Below are 24,142 nucleotides of genomic sequence, written 5' to 3'. Positions count from 1 at the left end.
ATTGGACTGTTCAGCCACCTAAGGACTCACTCTAGGAGTGGAAGCAAGTCTTCCTCGATTCCGAGGGACTGCCTATGATATTGGTAAGATTATGAGGGGGCTTGACAAGGTGGATGCAGAGAGGATGTTTCCACTGATGGGGGAGACTAGAACTAGGGGGCATGGTCTTAGAATAAGGGGCCGCCCATTTAAAACTGAGATGAGGAGGAATTTCTTCTCTCAGAGGGTTGTAAATCTGTGGAATTCTCTGCCCCAGAGAGCTGTGGAGGCTGGGACATTGAATATATTTAAGGTGGAGATAGACAGATGTTTGAGCGATAAGGGAGTGAAGGGTTATGGGGAGCGGGCGGGGAAGTGGAGCTGAGTCCATGATCGGATCAGCCATGATCGTATTAAATGACGGAGCAGGCTCGAGGGGCCGAATGGCCGACTCCTGCTCCTATTTCTTATAAACCAGCTGTACGCCATTAATAAAAAATATATCTTGCACATGTGTGTGCCAACTTGTCGACATTCAATGCTGAATATTTACAATCGGGTTGAATCCTGCTGGAAATATATCGGCGTGTTAATGCACGCTGCTATTAAGAATTAACAACATAAGAAATAGGAGCAGCTGTAGGTAGGTCACCCACCATGGTGGCCCAGTGGGCCCAACCTTAAAAACCAAATCGCTGCTTCTTTCCCCGTTAAATAAGGAGACACGTGGTGATGCACACGCCTCACCCCAACTTCCGCCGTCACCAGCACTTACCGCCGCACTTTCCGATCTTCTCGGAAGGAAAAAAAAAGACAAAAGATCTGAATATGGATCAAGGGTCAACCTCTTCCGAACCGGCGGTAGATTATCGTCAAGCGTGGGGAGGCCTGAACCTCGGCCCCATTAAATGGTCGGACACTGAGTGTAGAGGAACAGAGGGACCTGGGAGTGCAGGTCCACAGATCCCTGAAGGTAGCAGGCCAGGTAGATAATGTGGTTAAGAAGGCATACGGAATACTTGCCTTTATTGGCCGAGGCATAGAATACAAGAGCAGGGAGGTTATGCTTGAACTGTATAAAACACTGGGTAGGCCACAGCTGGAGTACTGCGTGCAGTTCTGGTCAGCACATTACAGGAAGGATGTGATTGCACTGGAGAGGGTGCAGAGGAGATTTACCAGGATGTTGCACTGGAGAGGGTACAGAGGAGATTTACCAGGATGTTGCACTGGAGAGGGTACAGAGGAGATTTACCAGGATGTTGCACTGGAGAGGGTACAGAGGAGATTTACCAGGATGTTGCACTGGAGAAGGTGCAGAGGAGATTTACCAGGATGTTGCACTGGAGAGGGTACAAGGAGATTTACCAGGATGTTGCACTGGAGAGGGTGCAGAGGAGATTTACCAGGATGTTGCACTGGAGAGGATACAGAGGAGATTTACCAGGATGTTGCACTGGGGAGGGTACAGAGGAGATTTACCAGGATGTTGCACTGGAGAGGGTACAGAGGAGATTTACCAGGGATGTTGCACTGGAGAGGGTACAGAGGAGATTTACCAGGATGTTGCACTGGAGAGGATACAGAGGAGATTTACCAGGATGTTGCACTGGGGAGGGTACAGAGGAGATTTACCAGGATGTTGCACTGGAGAGGGTACAGAGGAGATTTACCAGGGATGTTGCACTGGAGAGGGTACAGAGGAGATTTACCAGGATGTTGCACTGGAGAGGGTGCAGAGGAGATTTACTAGGATGTTGCACTGGAGAGGGTACAAAGGAGATTTACCAGGATGTTGCACTGGAGAGGGTACAGAGGAGATTTACCAGGATGGTGCCTGGACTGGAGAATTTTAGCGATGAGGAAAGATTGGATAGGCTGGGGTTGTTTTCTTTGGAACAGAGGAGGCTGAGGGGAGACCCGATTGAGGTGTATAAAATGATGAGGGGCCTGGATAGAGTGGATAGGAAGGACCTGTTTCCCTTGGCAGAGGGGTCAACAACCAGGGGTCACAGATTGAAAGTAATTGGGGGGAGGTTTAGAGGGGATTTGAGGGGAAATGTCTTCACCCAGAGGGTGTTGGGGGTCTGGGGCGGAACTCACGGCCTGAAAGGGTGGTAGAGGCAGAAACCCTCACCACATTTGGATGTGCACTTGAAGTGCCGTAACCTACAGGGCTACGGACCGAGAGCGGGAAAGTGGGATTAGGCTGGGTAGCTCTTGGTCGGCCGGCATACGGAATACTTGCCTTTATTAGCCGAGGCATAGAATACAGGAGCAGGGGTGGGTTATGCTTAAACTGTATAAAAGATGAGTTAGGCCGCAGTACTGCCACTGAGCCTCAGCTGACGTCTTCAATGAAACATCACCCACTAAACAGGCAGCGAAGTTCATCAAGAATCACCAGCCAAGGCTCTCGTTAGCCGGTTGACTGAGATGTTGGGGAGCACGGTGTACTGGTATATTACTCACTGCAATTCATCTCATCCGACGCGTCTATACAATCCACAATCTGGTTGCAACGAGTTGAGTTTCCCACACAGGTCCCGTCCCGGCATCGGAATTCATCGGCAGTGCACATGGTTTCTGCAACGGAAATCGAAAAACTGATTGGTCGTATACGACCACACAGAACTGAGGTGGGAACATTAGGGACTGGAGGAGGCCGTTCAGCCCCTCGAGCCTGTTACATTAGGAACAGGAGGAGGCCACTCAGCCCCTCGAGCCTGTTACATTAGGAACAGGAGGAGGCCATTCAGCCCCTCGAGCCTGTTACATTAGGAACAGGAGGAGACCATTCAGCCCCTCGAGTCTGTTACATTAGGAACAGGAGGAGGCCATTCAGCCCCTCGAGCCTGTTACATTAGGAACAGGAGGAGGCCGTTCAGCCCCTCGAGCCTGTTACATTAGGAACAGGAGGAGGCCGTTCAGCCCCTCGAGCCTGTTACATTAGGAACAGGAGGAGGCCGTTCAGCCCCTCGAGCCTGTTACATTAGGAACAGGAGGAGGCCATTCAGCCCCTCGAGCCTGTTACATTAGGAACAGGAGGAGGCCGTTCAGCCCCTCGAGCCTGTTACATTAGGAACAGGAGGAGACCATTCAGCCCCTCGAGTCTGTTACATTAGGAACAGGAGGAAGCCATTCAGCCCCTCGAGTCTGTTACATTAGGAACAGGAGGGGGCCATTCAGCCCCTCGAGCCTGTTACATTAGGAACAGGAGGAGGCCATTTAGCCCCTTGAGCCTGTTATATTAGGAACAGGAGGAGGCCATTGGCATAACCTTCCCTCAGTACTGCCCCTCCAACAGTGCGGTGCTCCCTCAGTACTGCCCCTCCAACAGTGCGGTGCTCCCTCAGTACTGCCCCTCCGACAGTGCGGTGCTCCCTCAGTACCGCCCCTCCGACAGTGCGGTGCTCCCTCAGTACTGCCCCTCCGACAGTGCGGCGCTCCCTCAGTACTGCCCCTCCAACAGTGCAGCACTCCCTCAGTACAGCCCCTCCGACAGTGCGGCGCTCCCTCAGGACCGCCCCTCCGACACTCCCTCAGTACCGCCCCTCCGACAGTGCGGCACTCCCTCAGTACCGCCCCTCCGACAGTGCAGCGCATCCTCAGTACCGCCCCTCCGACAGTGCGACGCTCCCTCAGTACCGCCCCTCCGACAGTGCGGCGCTCCCTCAGTACTGCCCCTCCAACAGTGCGGCACTCCCTCAATACTGCCCCTCCTACAGTGCGGCGCTCCCTCAGTACTGCCCCTCCGACAGTGCGGCACTCCCTCAGTACTGCCCCTCCAACAGTGCGGCGCTCCCTCAGTACTGCCCCTCCGACAGTGCGGCACTCCCTCAGTACTGCCCCTCCGACAGTGCGGCGCTCCCTCAGTACTGCCCCTCCGACAGTGCGGCGCTCCCTCAGTACTGCCCCTCCAAAAGTGCAGCGCTCCCTCAGTACTGCCCCTCCGACAGTGCGGCACTCCCTCAGTACTGCCCCTCCGACAGTGCGACGCTCCCTCAGTACTGCCCCTCCGACAGTGCGACGCTCCCTCAGTACTGCCCCTCCGACAGTGCGGCGCTCCCTCAGTACTGCCCCTACGACAGTGCGGCGCTCCCTCAGTACTGCCCCTCCGACAGTGCGGCGCTCCCTCAGTACTGCCCCTCCGACAGTGCGGCGCTCCCTCAGTACTGCCCCTACGACAGTGCGGCACTCCCTCAGTACCGCCCCTCCAACAGTGCGGCGCTCCCTCAGTACTGCCCCTCCGACAGTGCGGCGCTCCCTCAGTACTGCCCCTCCGACAATGCGGCGCTCCCTCAGTACTGCCACCGGGAGCGTCACTCTGGATTATTGCTGTGTAAAAACCAGCTCAGTGAATGGCTACATAACGGCTGCCAGTGCGGACACAGAGTGAGCAGGCGGTGGGGCTCTGTGTAAAATGTAACATCACTCACTGTTGCAGAAGGCTTCATCGGAATTGTCACCACAGTCGTCCAGTCCATTGCACCACTTCATGTTCGGGAGGCAGCGTCCATTCACACATCGCTTGTAGCCCTTCTTGCATTTCCGGTTGTCTGAAAGCATTGATAAAAAATCAATATATATTATATATCATTACAGCAAAACATTGACCAACGGACAGTCTCAATAGACAGAGCCTTATTCGGAGCAATGGAACAAGAGGGGGCCATTCAGCCCCTCGAGCCTGTTACATTAGGAACAGGAGGAGGCCATTCAGCCCCTCGAGCCTGTTACATTAGGAACAGGAGGAGGCCGTTCAGCCCCTCGAGCCTGTTACATTAGGAACAGGAGGAGGCCATTCAGCCCCTCGAGCCTGTTACATTAGGAACAGGAGGAGGCCATTCAGCCCCTCGAGCCTGTTACATTAGGAACAGGAGGCCATTCAGCCCCTCGAGCCTGTTACATTAGGAACAGGAGGAGGCCATTCAGCCCCTCGAGCCTGTTACATTAGGAACAGGAGGAGGCCATTCAGCCCCTCGAGCCTGTTACATTAGGGACAGGAGGAGGCCATTCAGCCCCTCGAGCCTGTTACATTAGGAACAGGAGGGGGCCATTCAGCCCCTCGAGCCTGTTACATTAGGAACAGGAGGAGGCCGTTCAGCCCCTCGAGCCTGTTACATTAGGAACAGGAGGAGGCCGTTCAGCCCCTCGAGCCTGTTACATTAGGAACAGGAGGCCATTCAGCCCCTCGAGCATGTTACATTAGGAACAGGAGGAGGCCATTCAGCCCCTCGAGCCTGTTACATTAGGAACAGGAGGAGGCCGTTCAGCCCCTCGAGCCTGTTACATTAGGAACAGGAGGAGGCCATTCAGCCCCTCGAGCCTGTTACATTAGGAACAGGAGGAGGCCGTTCAGCCCCTCGAGCCTGTTACATTAGGAACAGGAGGAGGCCATTCAGCCCCTCGAGCCTGTTACATTAGGAACAGGAGGAGGCCATTCAGCCCCTCGAGCCTGTTACATTAGGAACAGGAGGCCATTCAGCCCCTCGAGCCTGTTACATTAGGAACAGGAGGAGGCCATTCAGCCCCTCGAGCCTGTTACATTAGGAACAGGAGGAGGCCATTCAGCCCCTCGAGCCTGTTACATTAGGGACAGGAGGAGGCCATTCAGCCCCTCGAGCCTGTTACATTAGGAACAGGAGGGGGCCATTCAGCCCCTCGAGCCTGTTACATTAGGAACAGGAGGAGGCCGTTCAGCCCCTCGAGCCTGTTACATTAGGAACAGGAGGAGGCCGTTCAGCCCCTCGAGCCTGTTACATTAGGAACAGGAGGCCATTCAGCCCCTCGAGCATGTTACATTAGGAACAGGAGGAGGCCGTTCAGCCCCTCGAGCCTGTTACATTAGGAACAGGAAGAGGCCATTCAGCCCCTCGAGCATGTTACATTAGGAACAGGAGGAGGCCATTCAGCCCCTCGAGCCTGTTACATTAGGAACAGGAAGAGGCCATTCAGCCCCTCGAGCATGTTACATTAGGAACAGGAGTAGGCCATTCGGCCCTTCGAGCCTGCATCAACATTCAATATGATCATGGCTGATCATTCCCTCAGTACCCCATTCCTGCTTGCTCTCCTTACCCCTTGATCCCTTTAGCCGTAAGGGCCACATCTAACTCCCTTTTGAATATTCTAACGAACTGGCCTCAACAACTTTCTGTGGTAGAGAATTCCACAGGTTCACAATTCTCTGAGTGAAGAAGTTTCTTCTCATCTCGGTCCTAAATGGCTTACCCCTTATCCTTAGACTGTGACCCCTGGTTCTGGACTTCCCCAACATCGGGAACATTCTTCCTGCATCTGTCCAGTCCCGTCAGAATTTTATATGTTTCTATGAGTTCCCCTCTCATTCTTCTAAACTCCAGTGAATATAAGCCCAGTCGATCCAGTCTCTCCTCATATGTCAGTCCTGCCATCCCGGGAATCTGTCTGGTGAACCTTCACTGCACTCCCTCAATAGCAAGAACGTCCTTCCTCAGATTAGGAGACCAAAACTGAACACAATACTCCAGGTGTGGTCTCACCAAGGCCCTGTACAACTGCAGTAAGACCTCCCTGCTCCTATACTCAAATCCCCTTGCTATGAAGGCCAACATACCATTTGCTTTCTTCACCGCCTGCTGTACCTGCATGCCAACTTTCAATGACTGATGTACCATGACACCCAGGTCTCGTTACACCTCCCCTTTTCCTAATCTGTCACCATTCAGATAATATTCTGCCTTTCTGTTTTTGCCCCCAAAGTGGATAACCTCACATTTATCCACATTATACTGCATCTGCCATGCATTTGCCCACTCACCTAACCTGTCCAAGTCACCCTGCAGCCTCTTAGCATCCTCCTCACAGCTCACACCGCCACTCAGCTTAGTGTCATAATATCAATGCATTTAAGGGGAGGCTAGACAAACACATGAGGGAGAAGGGAATAGAGGGTTATGCTGATAGATTTAGATGAGGAAAGACGGGAGGAGGCTCGAGTGGAGCATAAACGCCGGCATGGACTGGTTGGGCCGAACTGGCCGGTTTCTGAGCTGTATATCTGAGGTAGTGCGTCTTGCATTAAGCAGCTGTACGCAGACAGTGAGAGAGAGAGAGAGAGAGAGAGAGAGAGGAGACTTACTGCAGTATGACTGTTTCTCATCAGAGCGATCCTTGCAGTGGGCCACTCCGTCACAGGTCATACTGTAATTGACGCAATCACCATTCCCACATTCAAACTCATCGTATATGTTGCAGGTCGAGTTCGGGGCTGAGAGAGAGAGAGAGAGAGAGAGTCGGGCTTTAAGGTCAGTAACCACAGGACATTTACTTCAGAAAGACGTGCATTTATATAGCGCCTTCAACCAACTCAGGACGTCGCAAAGCACTTTACAGCCAATGAAGTACTTTTGGAGTGTGGTCACTGTTGTAATGTGGGAAACGCCAATTAGCACACAGCAAGCTCCCACACACAGCGATGTGATAATGACCCAGATCATCTGTTTTAGTGATGTTGGTCGAGGGATAAATATTGTCCCCAGGACACCGGGGAGAACTCCCCATGCTCTTGTTCCAAATCGTGCCATGGGATCTTTTACATCCACCTGAGGGGGCAGACGGGGCCTCAGTTTAACGTCTCGTCTGAAAGGCGGTATCTCCGACAGTGCGGTGCTCCCTCGGTACTGCCCCTCCGACAGTGCGGCGCTCCCTCAGTACTGCCCCTCCGACAGCGCAGTACTGCGCTCCCTCAGTCCCGCCCCTCCGACAGCGCAGTACTGCGCTCCCTCAGTACCGCCCCTCCGACAGCGCAGTACGGCACTCCCTCAGTACCGCCCCTCCGACAGCGCAGTACGGCACTCCCTCAGTACCGCCCCTCCGACAGCGCAGTACGGCACTCCCTCAGTACTGCCCCTCCGACAACGCAGTACGGCACTCCCTCAGTACCACCTCTCCAACAGCGCAGTACGGCGCTCCCTCAGTACTGCCCCTCCGACAGTGCAGTGCAGCACTCCCTCAGTACTGCCCCTCCGACAGTGCAGTGCAGCACTCCCTCAGTACCACCCCTCCAACAGCGCAGTACAGCACTCCCTCAGTACCGCCCCTCCGACAGCGCTCCCTCAGTACTGCCCCTCCGACAGCGCAGTACGGCACTCCCTCAGTACCACCCCTCCGACAACGCAGTACGGCGCTCCCTCAGTACCGCCCCTCCGACAGCGCAGGACGGCACTCCCTCAGTACCGCCCCTCCAACAGCGCAGTATGGCACTCCCTCAGTACTGCCCCTCCGACAGTGCGGCGCTCCCTCAGTACTGCCCCTCCGACAGCTCAGTACAGCACTCCCTCAGTACTGCCCCTCCGACAGCGCAGTACGGCACTCCCTCAGTACTGCCCCTCCGACAGCGCAGTACGGCACTCCCTCAGTACTGCCCCTCCGACAGTGCAGTACGGCACTCCCTCAGTACCGCCCCTCCGACAGCGCTCCCTCAGTACTGCCCCTCCGACAGCGCAGTACGGCACTCCCTCAGTACTGCCCCTCCGACAGCGCAGTACGGCACTCCCTCAGTACTGTCCCTCCGACAGCGCAGTACGGCACTCCCTCAGTACCACCCCTCCGACAACGCAGTACGGCGCTCCCTCAGTACTGCCCCTCCGACAGCGCAGTACGGCACTCCCTCAGTACTGCCCCTCCGACAGCGCAGTACGTCACTCCCTCAGTACTGCCCCTCCGACAGCGCAGTACGTCACTCCGTCAGTACTGCCCCTCCGACAGCGCAGTACGGCGCTCCCTCAGTACTGCCCCTCCGACAGCGCGGCCCTCAGTACTCCGGGAATGCAAACTACTCACCGCTACAGGTGAAGTCGTTCAACAGTGTCCGGTCACCGCGACAAGAGCAGTTAACGCGTCCCTCTGGGGTCAGGAGGCACAGATCCTGACAGCCACCATTCATGACTTTGCACGGCGATAGTTTGCCTTGAGTTCGGTAAAAAAAAACACAAAAGGAAGATTAAGACAGAATTGTAATTGTACAGGCCTGGCTGAGACCATGCCTGGCGTACTGCGGACAGTGTTGGTCGCTAACCAGAGAGCACAGATTTAAGGTAATTGACCAAAGAATCACAGGCACCTTTTTTTTTAAACACAGCGAGTGATTCGGGTTTGGAATTCACTGCCTGATAAGGCGGATGGAGGCTGACTCCAAGTAGAGAGAGGTCCTGTGGGAAGGAAGAAAGGAAGGAAGGACAGTAGAGTATGTTTGAGTTTGTGTGTGTGTGTGTGTGTGTGTGTGTGTGTGTGTGTGTGTGTGTGTGTGTGTGTGTACTGGCACATGTGGTGGAGCCTGGTCCCCAGTCGTCCTGGTTAACCCTTGCCCCTGGACCCAGACCTCGCTCTGTCAAGCCCCGTGTGGTGGCTGGTGTACAACAGTCACCCCACGTTAAAACAATCCACCCACAGGCATCTTCCACCGTTTAAAATGAGTTGGTCAGTCACCTGAGAGCTCATTTTTAGTGTACAAGCAAGTCATCCTTGACCTCGAGGCATGATGATGGAGGCAGACTCAAAGGTAGCCTTCAAAGGGTGATTGGATAAATATGACATTGTAGGGGTGTGGGGGAAGAGCGGGGGTGGGGAGGGAAGTGGGAGTGACTGGTTTGAACTTTGAAAGAGGGGGCGCAGGCTCGATGGGCCGAACGGCCTCCTTCTGTGCCATACTGTTCTACGATTCTACACAGAGCACCGAGACAGTCGTAAGTCTGTCACAAGTCAGCACTGCACCCGAGAGCTGTTACAGGCAGGAATCAAACGTCATTACAATCGGCGAGCTGGGTGTCTAGCACCAAGCTACGCAGCTTAAGGCTTTTCACGGCACTTAACGTATCAAGATCTGTTCAGCTTCATGAGAAGGCTTTGAGCTTTGAGTAAATTGTGTAGATTTTATTTTTAAACATCTTTTTAGACTTAAAAAGACTTTAATTACCTTTAGTTCTGCTCTGGTCGCCATATTATAAAAAGGATATAGAGGCACTGGAGAGGGTGGAGAGAAGATTTACAAAGATGATACCAGAAATGCGAGGGTATACATATCAGGAAAGGATGAATAGGCTGGGTCTCCTTTCTCTTGAAAATAGGGCTGAAGGATGAGCTCATAGAGGTCTTTAAAATGATGAAAGGTTTTGATAGAGTGGATACAGAGAGAGTGTTTCCACTTGTGGGGAAGAGCATAACTAGAGGCCATCAATATAAGATAGTCACCCTGAAATCCAAAAAAACCTGAAAAAGGACACAGACAGGCTAAGTGAGTGGGCAAAAATTTGGCAGATGGAGTATAATGTCGGAAAGTGTGAGGTCATGCACTTTGGCAGAAAAAAAATCAAAGAGCAAGTTATTATTTAAATGGGGGAGAGATTACAAAAATGCTGCAGTACAGCGGGACCTGGGGGTTACTTGTGCATGAAACACAAAAGGTTAGTATGCAGGTACAGCAAGTGATCAGGAAGGCCAATGGTATCTTGGCCTTTATTGCAAAGGGGATGGAGTATAAAAGCAGGGAAGTCTTGCTCCAGTTATACAGGGTATTGGTGAGGCCACACCTGGAGTACTGCGTGCAGTTTTGGTCTCCGTATTTACGAAAGGATATACTTGTTTTGGAGGCAGTTCAGAGAAGGTTCACTCGGTTGATTCCGGGGATGAGGGGGTTGACTTATGAGGAAAGGTTGAGCAGGTTGGGCCTCTACTCATTGGAATTCAGAAGAATGAGAGGTGATCTTATCGAAACGTATAAGATTATGAGGGGGCTTGACAAGGTGGATGCAGAGAGGATGTTCCCACTGATGGGGGGAGACTAGAACTAGGGGGCATGGTCTTAGAATAAGGGGCCGCCCATTTAAAACTGAGATGAGGAGGAATTTCTTCTCTCAGAGGGTTGTAAATCTGTGGAATTCGCTGCCCCAGAGAGCTGTGGAGGCTGGGACATTGAATATATTTAAGACAGAAATAGACGGTTTCATAACCGATAAGGGGATAAGGGGGCGGGCAGGGAAGTGGAGCTGAGTCCATGATTGGATCAGCCATGATCACATTGAATGGCGCAGCAGGCTCGAGGGGCCGAATGGCCGACTCCTGCTCCTATAAAGGAATTCAGGAGAAACTTCTTTACCCAGAGAGCGGGGTGAGAATGTGGAACTCGCTGCCACAGGGAGGGGTTGAGGCAAATAGTATCGATGCATTTACGGGGAAGCTGGAGCAACACATGGGGGAGAAGGGAATAGAGGGTTATGCTGATAGATTTAGATGAGGAAAGACGGGAGGAGGCTTGAGTGGAACGTAAACGCCGGCATGGACTGGTTGGGGCCAATGGCCTGTTTCTGTGCCGGATATCCCGTGTACTTTCTGCATTTTGATTTAAGAAAATCTGAGAGGTGGTTAGAGAGAGGGAGGGATTGTAAAAACAAGGATGAGAATTTTAAAACAAGCACTCATGCATTACCCAACCCCACCTATCGTGTTTCCTTAACCTAAGCAGCCTTAGACTCTACGGAGAAGGTTAAAGAGAATGAGAAGACACACATACCTGATGCACAGCAATGATTAACATGCAGAAGCTGAATATGGTCATGTGAGCACTGGAGTGGTGCGCCAATTTTGGACAGCAATGAGTGAAGAGAGACACAAGAGCAGACAAATGGGTGACTATAATGTTAGACAAAGTGCAAGCTGAACAAACACAGACACCTTCAGCTACAATTATCACACGGCAATCCAACCTCAACAAGAACCTGAATTTTTATAGCGCCTAGTAATACATCCCATGGCGCTTCACAGCGGTATTATAATACAAAAGAAAGAAATTTGATACCGAGCCACATAACTAGAAATTAGGGTCAGGTGACCAAAAGCCTGGTCAGAGAGGTGGGTTTTAAGGAGCACCTTGAAGGAGGAGAGAGAGGTGGAGAGGTTTAAGGAGGGAGTTCCAGAGCTTGGGGCCCAGGCAACAGAAGGCACGACCACCGATGGTGGAGTGATTATAATCAGGGATGGTCAGGAGGGCAAAATTAGAGGAGTGCAGACATCTCGGGGGTTGTGGGGCTGGAGGGGGTTACAGAGATAGGGAGGGGTGTAGGGGGCTGGAGGAGGTTACAGAGATAGGGAGGGGTGTAGGGGCTGGAGGTGGTTACAGAGATAGGGAGGGGTGTAGGGGGCTGGAGGAGGTTACACAAATAGGGAGGGGTGTAGGGGGCTGGAGGAGGTTAGAGAGACAGGGAGGGGCGTAGGGAGCTGGAGGGGGTTACAGAGACAGGGAGGGGTGTAGGGGCTGGAGGAGGTTACAGAGATAGGGAGGGGTGTAGGGGGCTGGAGGAGGTTACAGAGACAGGGAGGGGTGTAGGGGGCTGGAGGGGGTTACAGAGACAGGGAGGGGTGTAGGGGGCTGGAGGAGGTTACAGAGACAAGGAGGGGTGTAGGGGGCTGGAGGTTACAGAGACAAGGAGGGGTGTAGGAGGCTGGAGGAGGTTACAGAGGTAGGGAGGGTGTAGGGGCTGGAGGAGGTTACAGAGACAAGGAGGGGTGTAGGAGGCTGGAGGGGGTTAGACAGGGAGGGGTATAGGGGCTGGAGGAAGTTACAGAGGTAGGGAGGGTGTAGGGGCTGGAGGAGGTTACAGAGATAGGGAGGGTGTAGGGGGCTGGAGGAGGTTACAGAGATAGGGAGGGGTGCAGGGGCTGGAGGGGGTTACAGAGATAGGGAGGGGTGTAGGGGCTGGAGGAGGTTACAGAGATAGGGAGGGGTGTAGGGGCTGGAGGAGGTTACAGAGATAGGGAGGGGTGTAGGGGCTGGAGGAGGTTACAGAGATAGGGAGGGTGTAGGGGCTGGAGGAGGTTACAGAGATAGGGAGGGGTGTAGGGGGCTGGAGGAGGTTACAGAGATAGGGAGGGGTGTAGGGGGCTGGAGGAGGTTACAGAGATAGGGAGGGGTGTAGGGGCTGGAGGAGGTTACAGAGATAGGGAGGGGTGTAGGGGCTGGAGGAGGTTACAGAGATAGGGAGGGGTGTAGGGGCTGGAGGAGGTTATAGAGATAGGGAGGGGTGTCGGGGCTGGAGGAGGTTACAGAGATAGGGAGGGGTGTAGGGGCTGGAGGAGGTTGCAGAGATAGGGAGTGCCACCTCCTGTTCCTAATGTAACAGCCTCGAGGAGGGCTGAAGAATGAGGCGACATCAGGTGGGTGACTGGAGTGATAGAGAGCCCACAATACGTGCTCTTAACACGCAAGATCCGCTGGGACACAGGAAAGATGCCAAGTGCAGTACAGGTCCATGCTTGGGGTCGGGGCAATGGAGGCCTCATCTTGAGAGAGGCTGAAGCCCGGAAACAAAATTGTTCTGGACAATCGTGGAGGGAGAGACTTGGGTGGGGGTGGTGTTGGTAACACCGCACGGTACATACAGATATAACGCACTGATCTGAGCGGGCTTAGTCACGGAAACCTTTTAATAAGCCCCTTCCGATGCACGCAGCGATCTCCCTTAGTATTGTGCGATGGGAGACAGAACCGACAACCGAGACAGAGTTCGAGGGCTAAGGCAATTATAAGAACATAAGAAACAGGAGCAGGAGTCGGCCATTCGGCCCCTCGAGCCCGCTCCGCCATTTAATACGACCATGGCTGATCCGATCATGGACTCAGCTCCACTTCCCCGCCCGCTCCCCATAACCCTTCACTCCCTTATCGCTCAAACATCTGTCTATCTCCACCTTAAATATATTCAATGTCCCAGCCTCCACAGCTCTCTGGGGCAGCGAATTCCACAGATTTACAACCCTCTGAGAGAAGAAATTCCTCCTCATCTCAGTTTTAAATGGGCGGCCCCTTATTCTAAGACCATGCCCCCTAGTTCTAGTCTCCCCCATCAGTGGGAACATCCTCTCTGCATCCACCTTGTCAAGCCTCCCTCATAATCTGATACGTTTCGATAAGATCACCTCTCATTCTTCTGAATTCCAATGAGTAGAGGCCCAACCTACTCAACCTTTCCTCATAAGTCAACCCCCTCATCCCTGGAATCAACCGAGTGAACCTTCTCTGAACTGCCTCCAAAGCAAGTATATCCTTTCGTAAATATGGAAACCAAAACTGCACGCAGTATTCCAGGTGTGGCCTCACCAATACCCTGTATAACTGCAGCAAGACTTCCCTGCTTTTATACTCCATCCCCTTTGCAATAAAGACCAGCACTCCATTGGCCTTCCTGATCACTTGCTGTACCTGCATACTAACCTTTTGTGTTTCATGCACAAGTACCCCCAGGTCCCTGTGCACTGCAGCACTTAGCAATCTTGTTCCATTTAAATTATAGGCAGAGAGTCTGAAACACCGAGAGTTAGCATGCAGGCACAGTAAGCAAGTAGCCAGATAGTACGATGGCCTTTATTGCAAGGGGAATTGGAGTACAACAGCAAGGAAGTCTCGCTACAACTATCTCGGGCTTTGGAGAAATCACAGCTGGAGTACGGAGCAAAGTTTTGGTCTCCTTCCCCAAAGAAAAAAAAGACTTGGAATTACATAGCGCCTTTCACGACCACTGGACGTCCCAAAGAGCTTTACAGTCACTTTTTGGAGTGTAGTCACTCTTGTAATGTGGGAAACGCGGCAGCCAATTTGGGCACAGCAAGCTCCCACACACAGCAATGTGATAATGAGCCAGATAATTTCTTCTTCGAAATAGTTGCAGGGGATCTTTTACGTCCACCTGAGGAGGCAGACGGGGCCTCGGTTTAACGTCTCATCCGAAAGACGACACCTCCGACAGTGCGGCACTCCCTCAGTACTGCCCCTCCGACAATGCAGTGCGGCGCTCCCTCAGTACCGCCCCTCTGACACTCCCTCAGTACCGCCCCTTCAACAGTGCGGCGCTCCCTCAGTACCGCCCCTTCGACAGTGCGGCTCTCCCTCAGTACCGCCCCTCCGACAGTGCGGCGCTCCCTCAGTACCGCCCCTCCGACAGTGCGGCGCTCCCTCAGTACCGCCCCTCCGACAGTGCGGCGCTCCCTCAGTACCGCCCCTCCGACAGTGCGGCGCTCCCTCAGTACCGCCCCTCCGACAGTGCGGCGCTCCCTCATCACCACATTGGAGTGTCAGCCCAAGTTTTGGCCTCAAGTCCCTGGAGTGGGAGTAGAACCCACAACCTCCTCACGCAGAGGCGACAGTGCTGCCCACTGAGCCACAGCTGACACTAGGAAGGATATACTTGCCATAGAGGGAGTGCAGCGAAGGTTCACCAGACTGATACTTGGGATGGGGGGATTGTCCTATGAGGAGAGATTGTGTAGAATGGGCCGATATTCTCTGGAGTTTAGAAGAATGAGAGGTGATCCCATTGAAACAGACCAGATTCTGAGGTGGATTGACAGGATAGATGCAGGGAGGGTGTTTCCCCCCGGGCTGGGGAGTCTAGAACCAGGGGTCACACAGTCTCAGGATAAGGGCTCGGCCATTTAGGACTGAGATGAGGAGGAATTTCTTCACTCAGAGGGGGGTGAATCTTTGGAATTCTCTGCCCCAGAGGGCTATGGAGGCTCAGCCATTGAGTATGTTCATTTGTCTCGATATACCCGGGTTAGACCACACTTGGAGCACCGTGCACAGTTCTGGTCTCCATATACCTGGGTTAGACCACACTTGGAGCACCGTGCACAGTTCTGGTCTCTATATACCTGGGTTAGACCACACTTGGAGCACCGTGCACAGTTCTGGTCTCCATATACCTGGGTTAGACCACACTGGGAGCACTGTGCACAGTTCTGGTCTCCATATACCTGGGTTAGACCACACTGGGAGCACTGTGCACAGTTCTGGTCTCCATATACCTGGGTTAGACCACATTGGGAGCACTGTGCACAGTTCTGGTCTCCATATACCTGGGTTAGACCACACTGGGAGCACTGTGCACAGTTCTGGTCTCCATATACCTGGGTTAGACCACATTCGGAGCACTGTGCACAGTTCTGGTCTCCATATACCTTGGTTAGACCACACTTGGAGCACTGCACAGTTCTGGTCTCCATATTATAAAAAGGATATAGAGGAACTGGAGAAGGCACCAAAATAGATTTACAAGGATGATACCAGAACTGAGAGATTAGAACTATCAGAGAAGATTGAACAGGCCAGGTTTAATTCCCCTAGAACAGAGAGGGCTGAGGGCTAACCCGATAGAGGTCTTTCAAATGATGAAGAGGTTCGATAGGGTCGATGTGGAGAGAATGTTCAAACTTGTGGGAGAGACCAGAACGAGGGGGCCACCAATATCAGACAGTCACTGATAAACCCAATTCAGGAGAAACTTCTTTACCCAGAGCGGGGTGAGAATGTGGGACTCGCTGCCACAGGGAGGGGTTGAGGCAAATAGTATCGATGCATTTAAGGGGAAGCTGGATAAACACATGGGGGGGAAAGGAATAGAAGGATATGGTGATGGGGTGAGATGGAGCTGGTGTGGAACACAAACACATTGGAGGCAGTTCAGAGAAGGTTCACTCGGTTGATTCCGGAGATGAGGGGTTTGACTTATGAGGAAAGGTTGAGTAGGTTGGGCCTCTACTCATTGGAATTCAGAAGAATGAGAGGTGATCTTATCGAAATGTATAAGATTATGAGGGGGCTCGACAAGGTGGATGCAGAGAGGATGTTTCCACTGATGGGGGAGACTAGAACTAGGGGGCATGGTCTTAGAATAAGGGGCCGCCCATTTAAAACTGAGATGAGGAGGAATTTCTTCTCTGAGGGTTGTAAATCTGTGGAATTCTCTGCCCCAGAGAGCTGTGGAGGCTGGGACATTGAATATATTTAAGGTGGAGATAGACAGATTTTTGAGCGATAAGGGAGTGAAGGGTTATGGGGAGCGGGCGGGGAAGTGGAGCTGAGTCCATGATCGGATCAGCCATGGTCGTATTAAATGGCGGAGCAGGCTCGAGGGGCCGAATGGCCGACTCCTGCTCCTATTTATTAGCTTCCTTTGTATGCACATGCGGGTATGCTCACAGGTTCGGAGAGCTGTTGCTCTCCATGTTGCCATCCTCGTCTGCCGTCCGGACACACCATGGCGCACCATCTTGCCGTCCGGAGAAGGCGAGGGTCCCCAATGGAGTGCTCTCTAAGCGGGAGCCCTCCCGTTATTTATTAGGGACTTGGCCTGGAGGGTGGTGCACGGGGCAGTCCCGTGCAATCGATTTTTAAGTCGGTTCACGGACTCCCGGGCCGCCTGCAATTTCTGCGGTCTGGAGGAGTCCGTGTTCCACGTGTGTGTTCGGTGTGTGAGGTTGCAGCCCCTCTTCAAATATTTGAAGGGGCTGCTCCTCAAATTCTGGCTGCACTTCAGTCCCACACTCCTGATCTTTGGGCACCCTGTGCGGAGGGGAACGGGCAGGTCCGAGGGCCTCCTCGTAGGACTGCTCCTGGGCCTGGCCAAGGGGGCCATCAGCCGGTCCGGGCAGCGGGCGGTCGAGGGGGTCGTTCAGCCCCGACTGCCTGCCTCTCTTCCGCGGTTACATCCGAGCCAGGGTGTCCCTGGAGATGGGAGCATGCGGTGTCCACCGGTACGCTCGTGGCCTTCCGCGAGAGGTGGGCACCGGAGGGACTGGAATGTATCATCACCCCCGGCAACAGGATTTTAATTTGAACCACAGTTTAATCGGTTTTAGTGCCCCCCACCCCTGCCTTTTAGCCAGGGGGCACTTGTATAATGTGTGTTTTTGGAGCCCTCAAAAAAAAAACAAGTGGCCACTTGAAAAGCTCTTGGAGTGTGACCCCCCTTTAATCAGGGGGCACGTGATTAATGTTTGCAACAACATAGTTGTCGAGCTGTTGCTGAGACACGAGCACCGGAGGGACTTGAGTGCGTCATCATCCCTGGCAACCAAATTTAATTTGATGTAAGGTTTCGTTAAAAGTTCAAAATGTTAATTTGTGGGTTTGTGTGCACTTGCCAAAAGGGGGGCACGTGATTTATGTTTCAACTTAAAATATAGTTGTAGAGCTGTTGCATCGCGCGTGGCTTGGCCAATCAACGTGATGTTCACAAGACTCAATAAAACTCCGGCCAGTTGGGTTTATGTAACACCGACACGGACCGGGTTGGGCGCTGCTGTTTGTGTGACATTCAACACAACACCAAACATTAACCAAAATGAGACTTAGAAGGAGCGAGTTGCACGTTGAGCGAGCGACCGTATCGATATCGCGGAGTCACAGCGGCCCTCGGGGACCGGAGGCGAGTTTGGTTTTGCGCCGATTCTCTCTGCACTCACAGTTGTTGGTGTCGTTGGCCACGGCGATGATGCCCATGGGCTGTTGGGGGATGTCGGCTCGCAGTACGCGCAGGTCCCCGCCCGTGTACTTGTCTGCGCGCAGTACCGCGCGCCGTACCCAGTCCGTCCAGAATATGTAATCGCCGTACACCGCGAGCCCAAAGGAATGCACCGGTTCAGACTTCAGGATCACCTGCAACGTTGGAGGCAAGCGATGGACAAGCTCAAAACGTGATTAAATACAACATGCTAAAAAAAATTGCATTTCTAAAGCGCCTTTCACCATCTGAGGACGCCCCGAAGCGCTCCACAGCCAATGTGGTACTTTTTGAAGTGTTGCAAAGTAGGAAACGCAGCAATTGTGCGCACAGCAAGCTCCCACAAAAGCAATGTGACAAGAACCATCTGTTTCAGTGATGTAGGTTCAGGGATAAATATTGGCCAGAGAACACCGGGGAGAACCCTTCTTCAGAATAGTGGCCGAGGGATCCCTTAGTGCCGCCCCTCCGACAGTGTGGCGCTCCCTCAGTACTGCCCCTCCGACAGTGCGGCGCTCCCTCACTGCCGCCCCTCCGACAGTGCGGTGCTCCCTCAGTACTGCCCCTCCGACAGTGTGGCGCTCCCTCAGTACTGCCCCTCCGACAGTGCGGCGCTCCCTCACTGCCGCCCCTCCGACAGTGCGGTGCTCCCTCAGTACCGCCCCTCCGACAGTGCGGCACTCTCTCAGTACTGCCCCTCCGACAGTGCAGCACTCCCTCAGTACTGCCCCTCTGACAGTGTGGCGCTCCCTCAGTATTGCCCCTCCGACAGTGCAGCGCTCCCTCAGTACTGCCCCTCCGACAGTGCGGCGCTCCCTCAGTATTGCCTCTCCGACAGTGCGGCGCTCCCTCAGTACCGCCCCTCCGACAGTGCGGGGCTCGCTCAGTACCGCCCCTCCGACAGTGCGGTGCTCCCTCAGTACCGCCCCTCCGACAGTGCGGGGCTCCCTCAGTACTGCCCCTCCGACAGTGCGGCACTCCCTCAGTACCGCCCCTCCGACAGTGCGGCTCTCCCTCAGTACCGCCCCTCCGACAGTGCGGCGCTCCCTCAGTACTGCCCCTCCGACAGTGCGGTGCTCCCTCAGTACCGCCCCTCAGACAGTGCGGCGCTCCCTCAGTACCGCCCCTCAGACAGTGCGGTGCTCCCTCAGTACCGCCCCTCAGACAGTGCGGCGCTCCCTCAGTACTGCCCCTCCGACAGTGCGGTGCTCCCTCAGTACTGCCCCTCCCACAGGGCGGCACTCCCTCAGTACCGCCCCTCCGACAGTGCGGCGCTCCCTCAGTACTGCCCCTCCGACAGTGCGGCGCTCCCTCAGTACTGCCCCTCCGACAGTGCGGCACTCCCTCAGTACCGCCCCTCCGACAGTGCGGCGCTCCCTCAGTACTGCCCCTCCGACAGTGCGGTGCTCCCTCAGTACTGCCCCTCCGACAGTGCGGCGCTCCCTCAGTACTGCCTCTCCGACAGTGCGGCGCTCCCTCAGTACTGACCCTCCGACAGTGCGGCGCTCCCTCAGTACCGCCCCTCCGACAGTGCGGCACTCCCTCTCCGACAGAATGTAATAGACAGAAACAGGCCATTCGGCCCAACCAGTCTGTGCCACTGTTTAGACTCCACACAATCTCCTCCCATTCCATCGACCTCGAGTTTTTCGATGCTTGCACATGTCGACACATTCTCTGCAGATCGAACCCCTCCATTATTTTGAAGACATCTACCAGGTCATCACCAAGCAAGAGTTGATCGGACACTGGACGGTGGGACAAGGGACGAGAACGTTCCCCAGCCCCCGACTCCCTCCCTCTCCCCAACTCCTGTCTGAGGCTGAACCAGACTGTTCGCCACCTCGGTGTTATATCTGACCCTGAAATGAGCTTCCGGCCACATATCCCGCAGCGTAACTAAACCCGCCTGTTTCCCCCCTCCGTAACATCGCCCGTCTCCGCCCCCTGCCTCAGCTCATCCGCTGCTGAAACCCTCATCCGTGCTTTTTGTTACCTCCAGACTTGACTATTCCAACGCACTCCTGGCCGGCCTCCCACATTCTACCCGACGTAAACTCGAGGTGATCCAAAACTCGGCTGCCCCCGTGTCCTAACTCGCACCCAGTCCCGCTCACCCATCACCCCCTGTGCTCACTGCCCCCGTGTCCTAACTCGCACTGAGTCCCACTCACCCATCACCCCCTGTGCTCACTGCCCCGTGTCCTAACTCACACCGAGGCCCACTCACCCATCACCCCCTGTGCTCACTGCCCCCGAGTCCTAACTTGCACCGAGTCCCGCTCACCCATCACCCCGTGTGCTCACTGACCCCGTGTTCTAACTCGCACCGAGTCCCACTCGCCCATCACCCCGTGTGCTCACTGACCCTGTGTCCTAACTCGCACCGAGTCCCACTCGCCCATCACCCCGTGTGCTCACTGACCCCGTGTTCTAACTCGCACCGAGTCCCACTCGCCCATCACCCCCTGTGCTCACTGACCTACATTGGCTCCCGGTTAAGCAACGCCTCAATTTCAAAATTCTCCATCCTTGTTTACAAATCCCTCCATGGCCTCCTCACCCCCTCCCTATCTCTGTAACCCCCTCCAGCCCCTACACCCCTCCCTATCTCTGTAACTTCCTCCAGCCCCGACACCCCTCCCTATCTCTGTAACCCCCTCCAGCCCCTATACCCCTCCCTATCTCTGTAACCTCCTCCAGCCCCTACACCCCTCCCTATCTCTGTAACCTCCTCCAGCCCCCTACACCCCTCCCTATCTCTGTAACCCCCTCCAGCCCCCTCCACCCCTCCCTATCTCTGTAACCCCCTCCAGCCCCTATACCCCTCCCTATCTCTGTAACCTCCTCCAGCCCCTACACCCCTCCCTATCTCTGTAACCTCCTCCAGCCCCTACATCCCTCCCTATCTCTGTAACCTCCTCCAGCCCCCTACACCCCTCCCTATCTCTGTAACCCCCTCCAGCCCCTACACCCCTCCCTATCTCTGTAACCTCCTCCAGCCCCCTACACCCCTCCCTATCTCTGTAACCCCCTCCAGCCCCCTCCACCCCTCCCTATCTCTGTAACCCCCTCCAGCCCCCTCCACCCCTCCATATCTCTGTAACCTCCTCCAGCCCTACACCCCTCCCTATCTCTGTAACCTCCTCCAGCCCCTACACCCCTCCCTATCTCTGTAACCTCCTCCAGCCCCTACACCCCTCCCTATCTCTGTAACCTCCTCCAGCCCCCTACACCCCTCCCTATCTCTGTAACTTCCTCCAGCCCCGACACCCCTCCCTATCTCTGACTTCTTGAGCATCCCTGATTATAATCGCTCCACCATCGGTGGCTGTGCCTTCTGTTGCCTGGGACCCAAGCTCTGGAACTCCTTCCCTAAACCTCTCCGCCTCTCTACCCGTTTCCTCCTTCAAGACGTTCCTTAAAACCGACCTCTTCGACCCAGCTTTTCAGAACATAAGAAATAGGAGCAGGAGTCGGCCATTCGGCCCCTCGAGCCTGCTCCGCCATTTAATACGATCATGGCTGATCCGATCATGGACTCAGCTCCACTTCCCCGCCCGCTCCCCATAATCGTTTTTTGATCGCCTGCGCTAACTTCTCCTGATGCTGCGTGGTGTTGCGGGTTTTCTCCCATAATACTCCTGTGAATCGCCTTGGTGGTGTCTCACAACGTTGAAAGCACTATATAAATGCACGTTGTTACGGTAGTCCCTCCAACGCACCTGTCTGCTGGTGCCGTCGTACTCACACCTCTCGATCTTGTCCAGCGTGGCGTCGGAGAAATACAGCTTCTCGGCCTGGTGGTCGATGGCCAGCCCGTTGGGCGTACGGATGTCCGTGCCGATGATGACAAACACATTGGAGCCGCTCAGCGTGGACCTCATGATGCTGGGGTGCTGCTCATTCCAATTGGTCCAGAACATGAGGCTGGGGGAGGAAATAAGAACATAAGGAATAGGAGCAGGAGTCGGCCATTCGGCCCCTCGAGCCTGCTCCGCCATTTAATACCATCATGGCTGATCCGATCATGGACTCAGCTCCACTTTCCCACCCGCTCCCCATAACCCTTCACTCCCTTATCGCTCAAAAATCTGTCTATCTCCACCTTAAATATATTCAATGTCCCAGCCTCCACAGCTCTCTGGGGCAGAGAATTCCACAGATTTACAACCCTCTGAGAGAAGAAATTCCTCCTCATCTCAGTTTTAAATGGGCGGCCCCTTATTCTAAGACCATGCCCCCTAGTTCTAGTCTCCCCCATCAGTGGGAACATCCTCTCTGCATCCACCTTGTCGAGCCCCCTCATAATCTTATACGTTTCGATAAGATCACCTCTCATTCTTCTGAACTCCAATGTGTAGAGGCCCAACCTACTCAACCTTTGCTCATTAGTCAACCCCCTCATCTCCGGAATCAACCGAGTGAACCTTCTCTGAACTGCCTCCAAAGCAAGTATATCCTTTCGTAAATACGTAAACCGAAACTGCACGCAGTACTCCAGGTGTGGCCTCACCAATACCCTGTATAACTGGAGCAAGACTTCCGTGCTGTTATACTCCATCCCCTTTGCAATAAAGGTCAAGATACCATTGGCCTTCCTGATCACTTGCTGCACCTGCATACTAACCTTTTGATGGCCCCTGGTTCTGGTCTCTCCCCCCCCACCACCCCACACAAGTGGAAACATTTTCTTTACGTCTACCCAATCGAACCCCCTTCATAATTTTAACGGCCTCCAAGCTGACTGCACACTCGTCCACCACTGTTTTACCTCTGCCCATCAACACATCCGTCTATTCCCTTCTCCCACCTGTACTAGTCCAGTGTCCTCTTAAATGTATCTCAGAGTCTGGGGAAAGTTAGGACAATACAGCTTGCTATCTGGGAATCAGTTGGTGCCCAACTTTACTAGGCTGGGGATAAAAGCATATGGAGCCAAAGCAGGTGGATGGCGTTAAGATCCACATCGGCCATGAGGCTCGAGGGGGGGCTGAACGGCCTCCTCCTGATCCTAATGTAACAGGCTCGAGGGGCTGAACGGTCTCCTCCTGTTCCTAATGTAACAGGCTCGAGGGGCTGAACGGCCTCCTCCTGTTCCTAATGTAACAGGCTCGAGGGGCTGAATGGCCTCCTCCTGCTCCTAATACAACATGCTCGAGGGGCTGAACGGCCTCCTCTTGTTCCTAATGTAACAGGCTCGAGGGGCTGAACGGCCTCCTCCTGTTCCTAATGTAACAGGCTCGAGGGGCTGAGTGGCCTCCTCCTGTTCCTAATGTAACAGGCTCGAGGGGCTGAACGGCCTCCTCCTGTTCCAATTTTCGTTAAGACAGATCGCCGCACTTACTTGAGGCACTCGTCCAATACGAATGCCCGCGGGTGGTCATCTCCGGACATGGTGACCACAGTCTCCCGCTCAAACGCTCCCTGCCGACTCTGGTCGACACTATGCCGTGTGATGGTGGAGGTAGTGTAGCTGGTCCAGTACAAAGCATCCCACGCCCGGTGATAAGCCAGGCCCTCGACCGATCCAACATCTGTGGGAAGCACACAATAACATCAGAATGAAGAACATGAGGAGCCCATTCAGCCTGCTCCGCCATTCAATGAGAGCATGGCTGTAATCTATTTGCTTCATGGGTTCTTAGCTTAAGAATTCATTGCGACACATCGCTGTTAAGAACTAGTTGGTTTATTGACAAAAGGTTTAACAATGAGAGATCGGGGCGGAGGAGCGGCGAGAGATCGGGGCGGAGGAGGGGCGAGAGATCGGGGCGGAGGAGTATCGAGAGATCGGGGCGGAGGAGCGGCGAGAGATCGGGGCGGAGGAGCGGCGAGAGATCGGGGCG

At 54.2% G+C, this 24,142-nt stretch overlaps 1 protein-coding gene across 1 annotated transcript in view; it reads right to left on the bottom strand.

Moving 5' to 3' along the window:
* The window catches only part of LOC139241096 (low-density lipoprotein receptor-related protein 1-like), a 440,653-nt gene that overhangs the window by 121,974 nt on the left and 294,537 nt on the right, over positions 1-24,142 (bottom strand). Inside the window, 7 exon segments of the mRNA XM_070869785.1 lie at positions 2,452-2,565; positions 4,419-4,538; positions 7,103-7,231; positions 8,806-8,931; positions 18,256-18,448; positions 22,019-22,223; positions 23,641-23,830. Coding sequence (XP_070725886.1) covers positions 2,452-2,565; positions 4,419-4,538; positions 7,103-7,231; positions 8,806-8,931; positions 18,256-18,448; positions 22,019-22,223; positions 23,641-23,830 — 1,077 coding nt within the window.

Source organism: Pristiophorus japonicus, chromosome Y (genome assembly GCF_044704955.1).
Source record: "Pristiophorus japonicus isolate sPriJap1 chromosome Y, sPriJap1.hap1, whole genome shotgun sequence".
In the NCBI taxonomy this organism is placed as follows: Eukaryota; Metazoa; Chordata; class Chondrichthyes; family Pristiophoridae; genus Pristiophorus; species Pristiophorus japonicus.
This window is presented reverse-complemented; position numbering and strand designations above follow the sequence as displayed.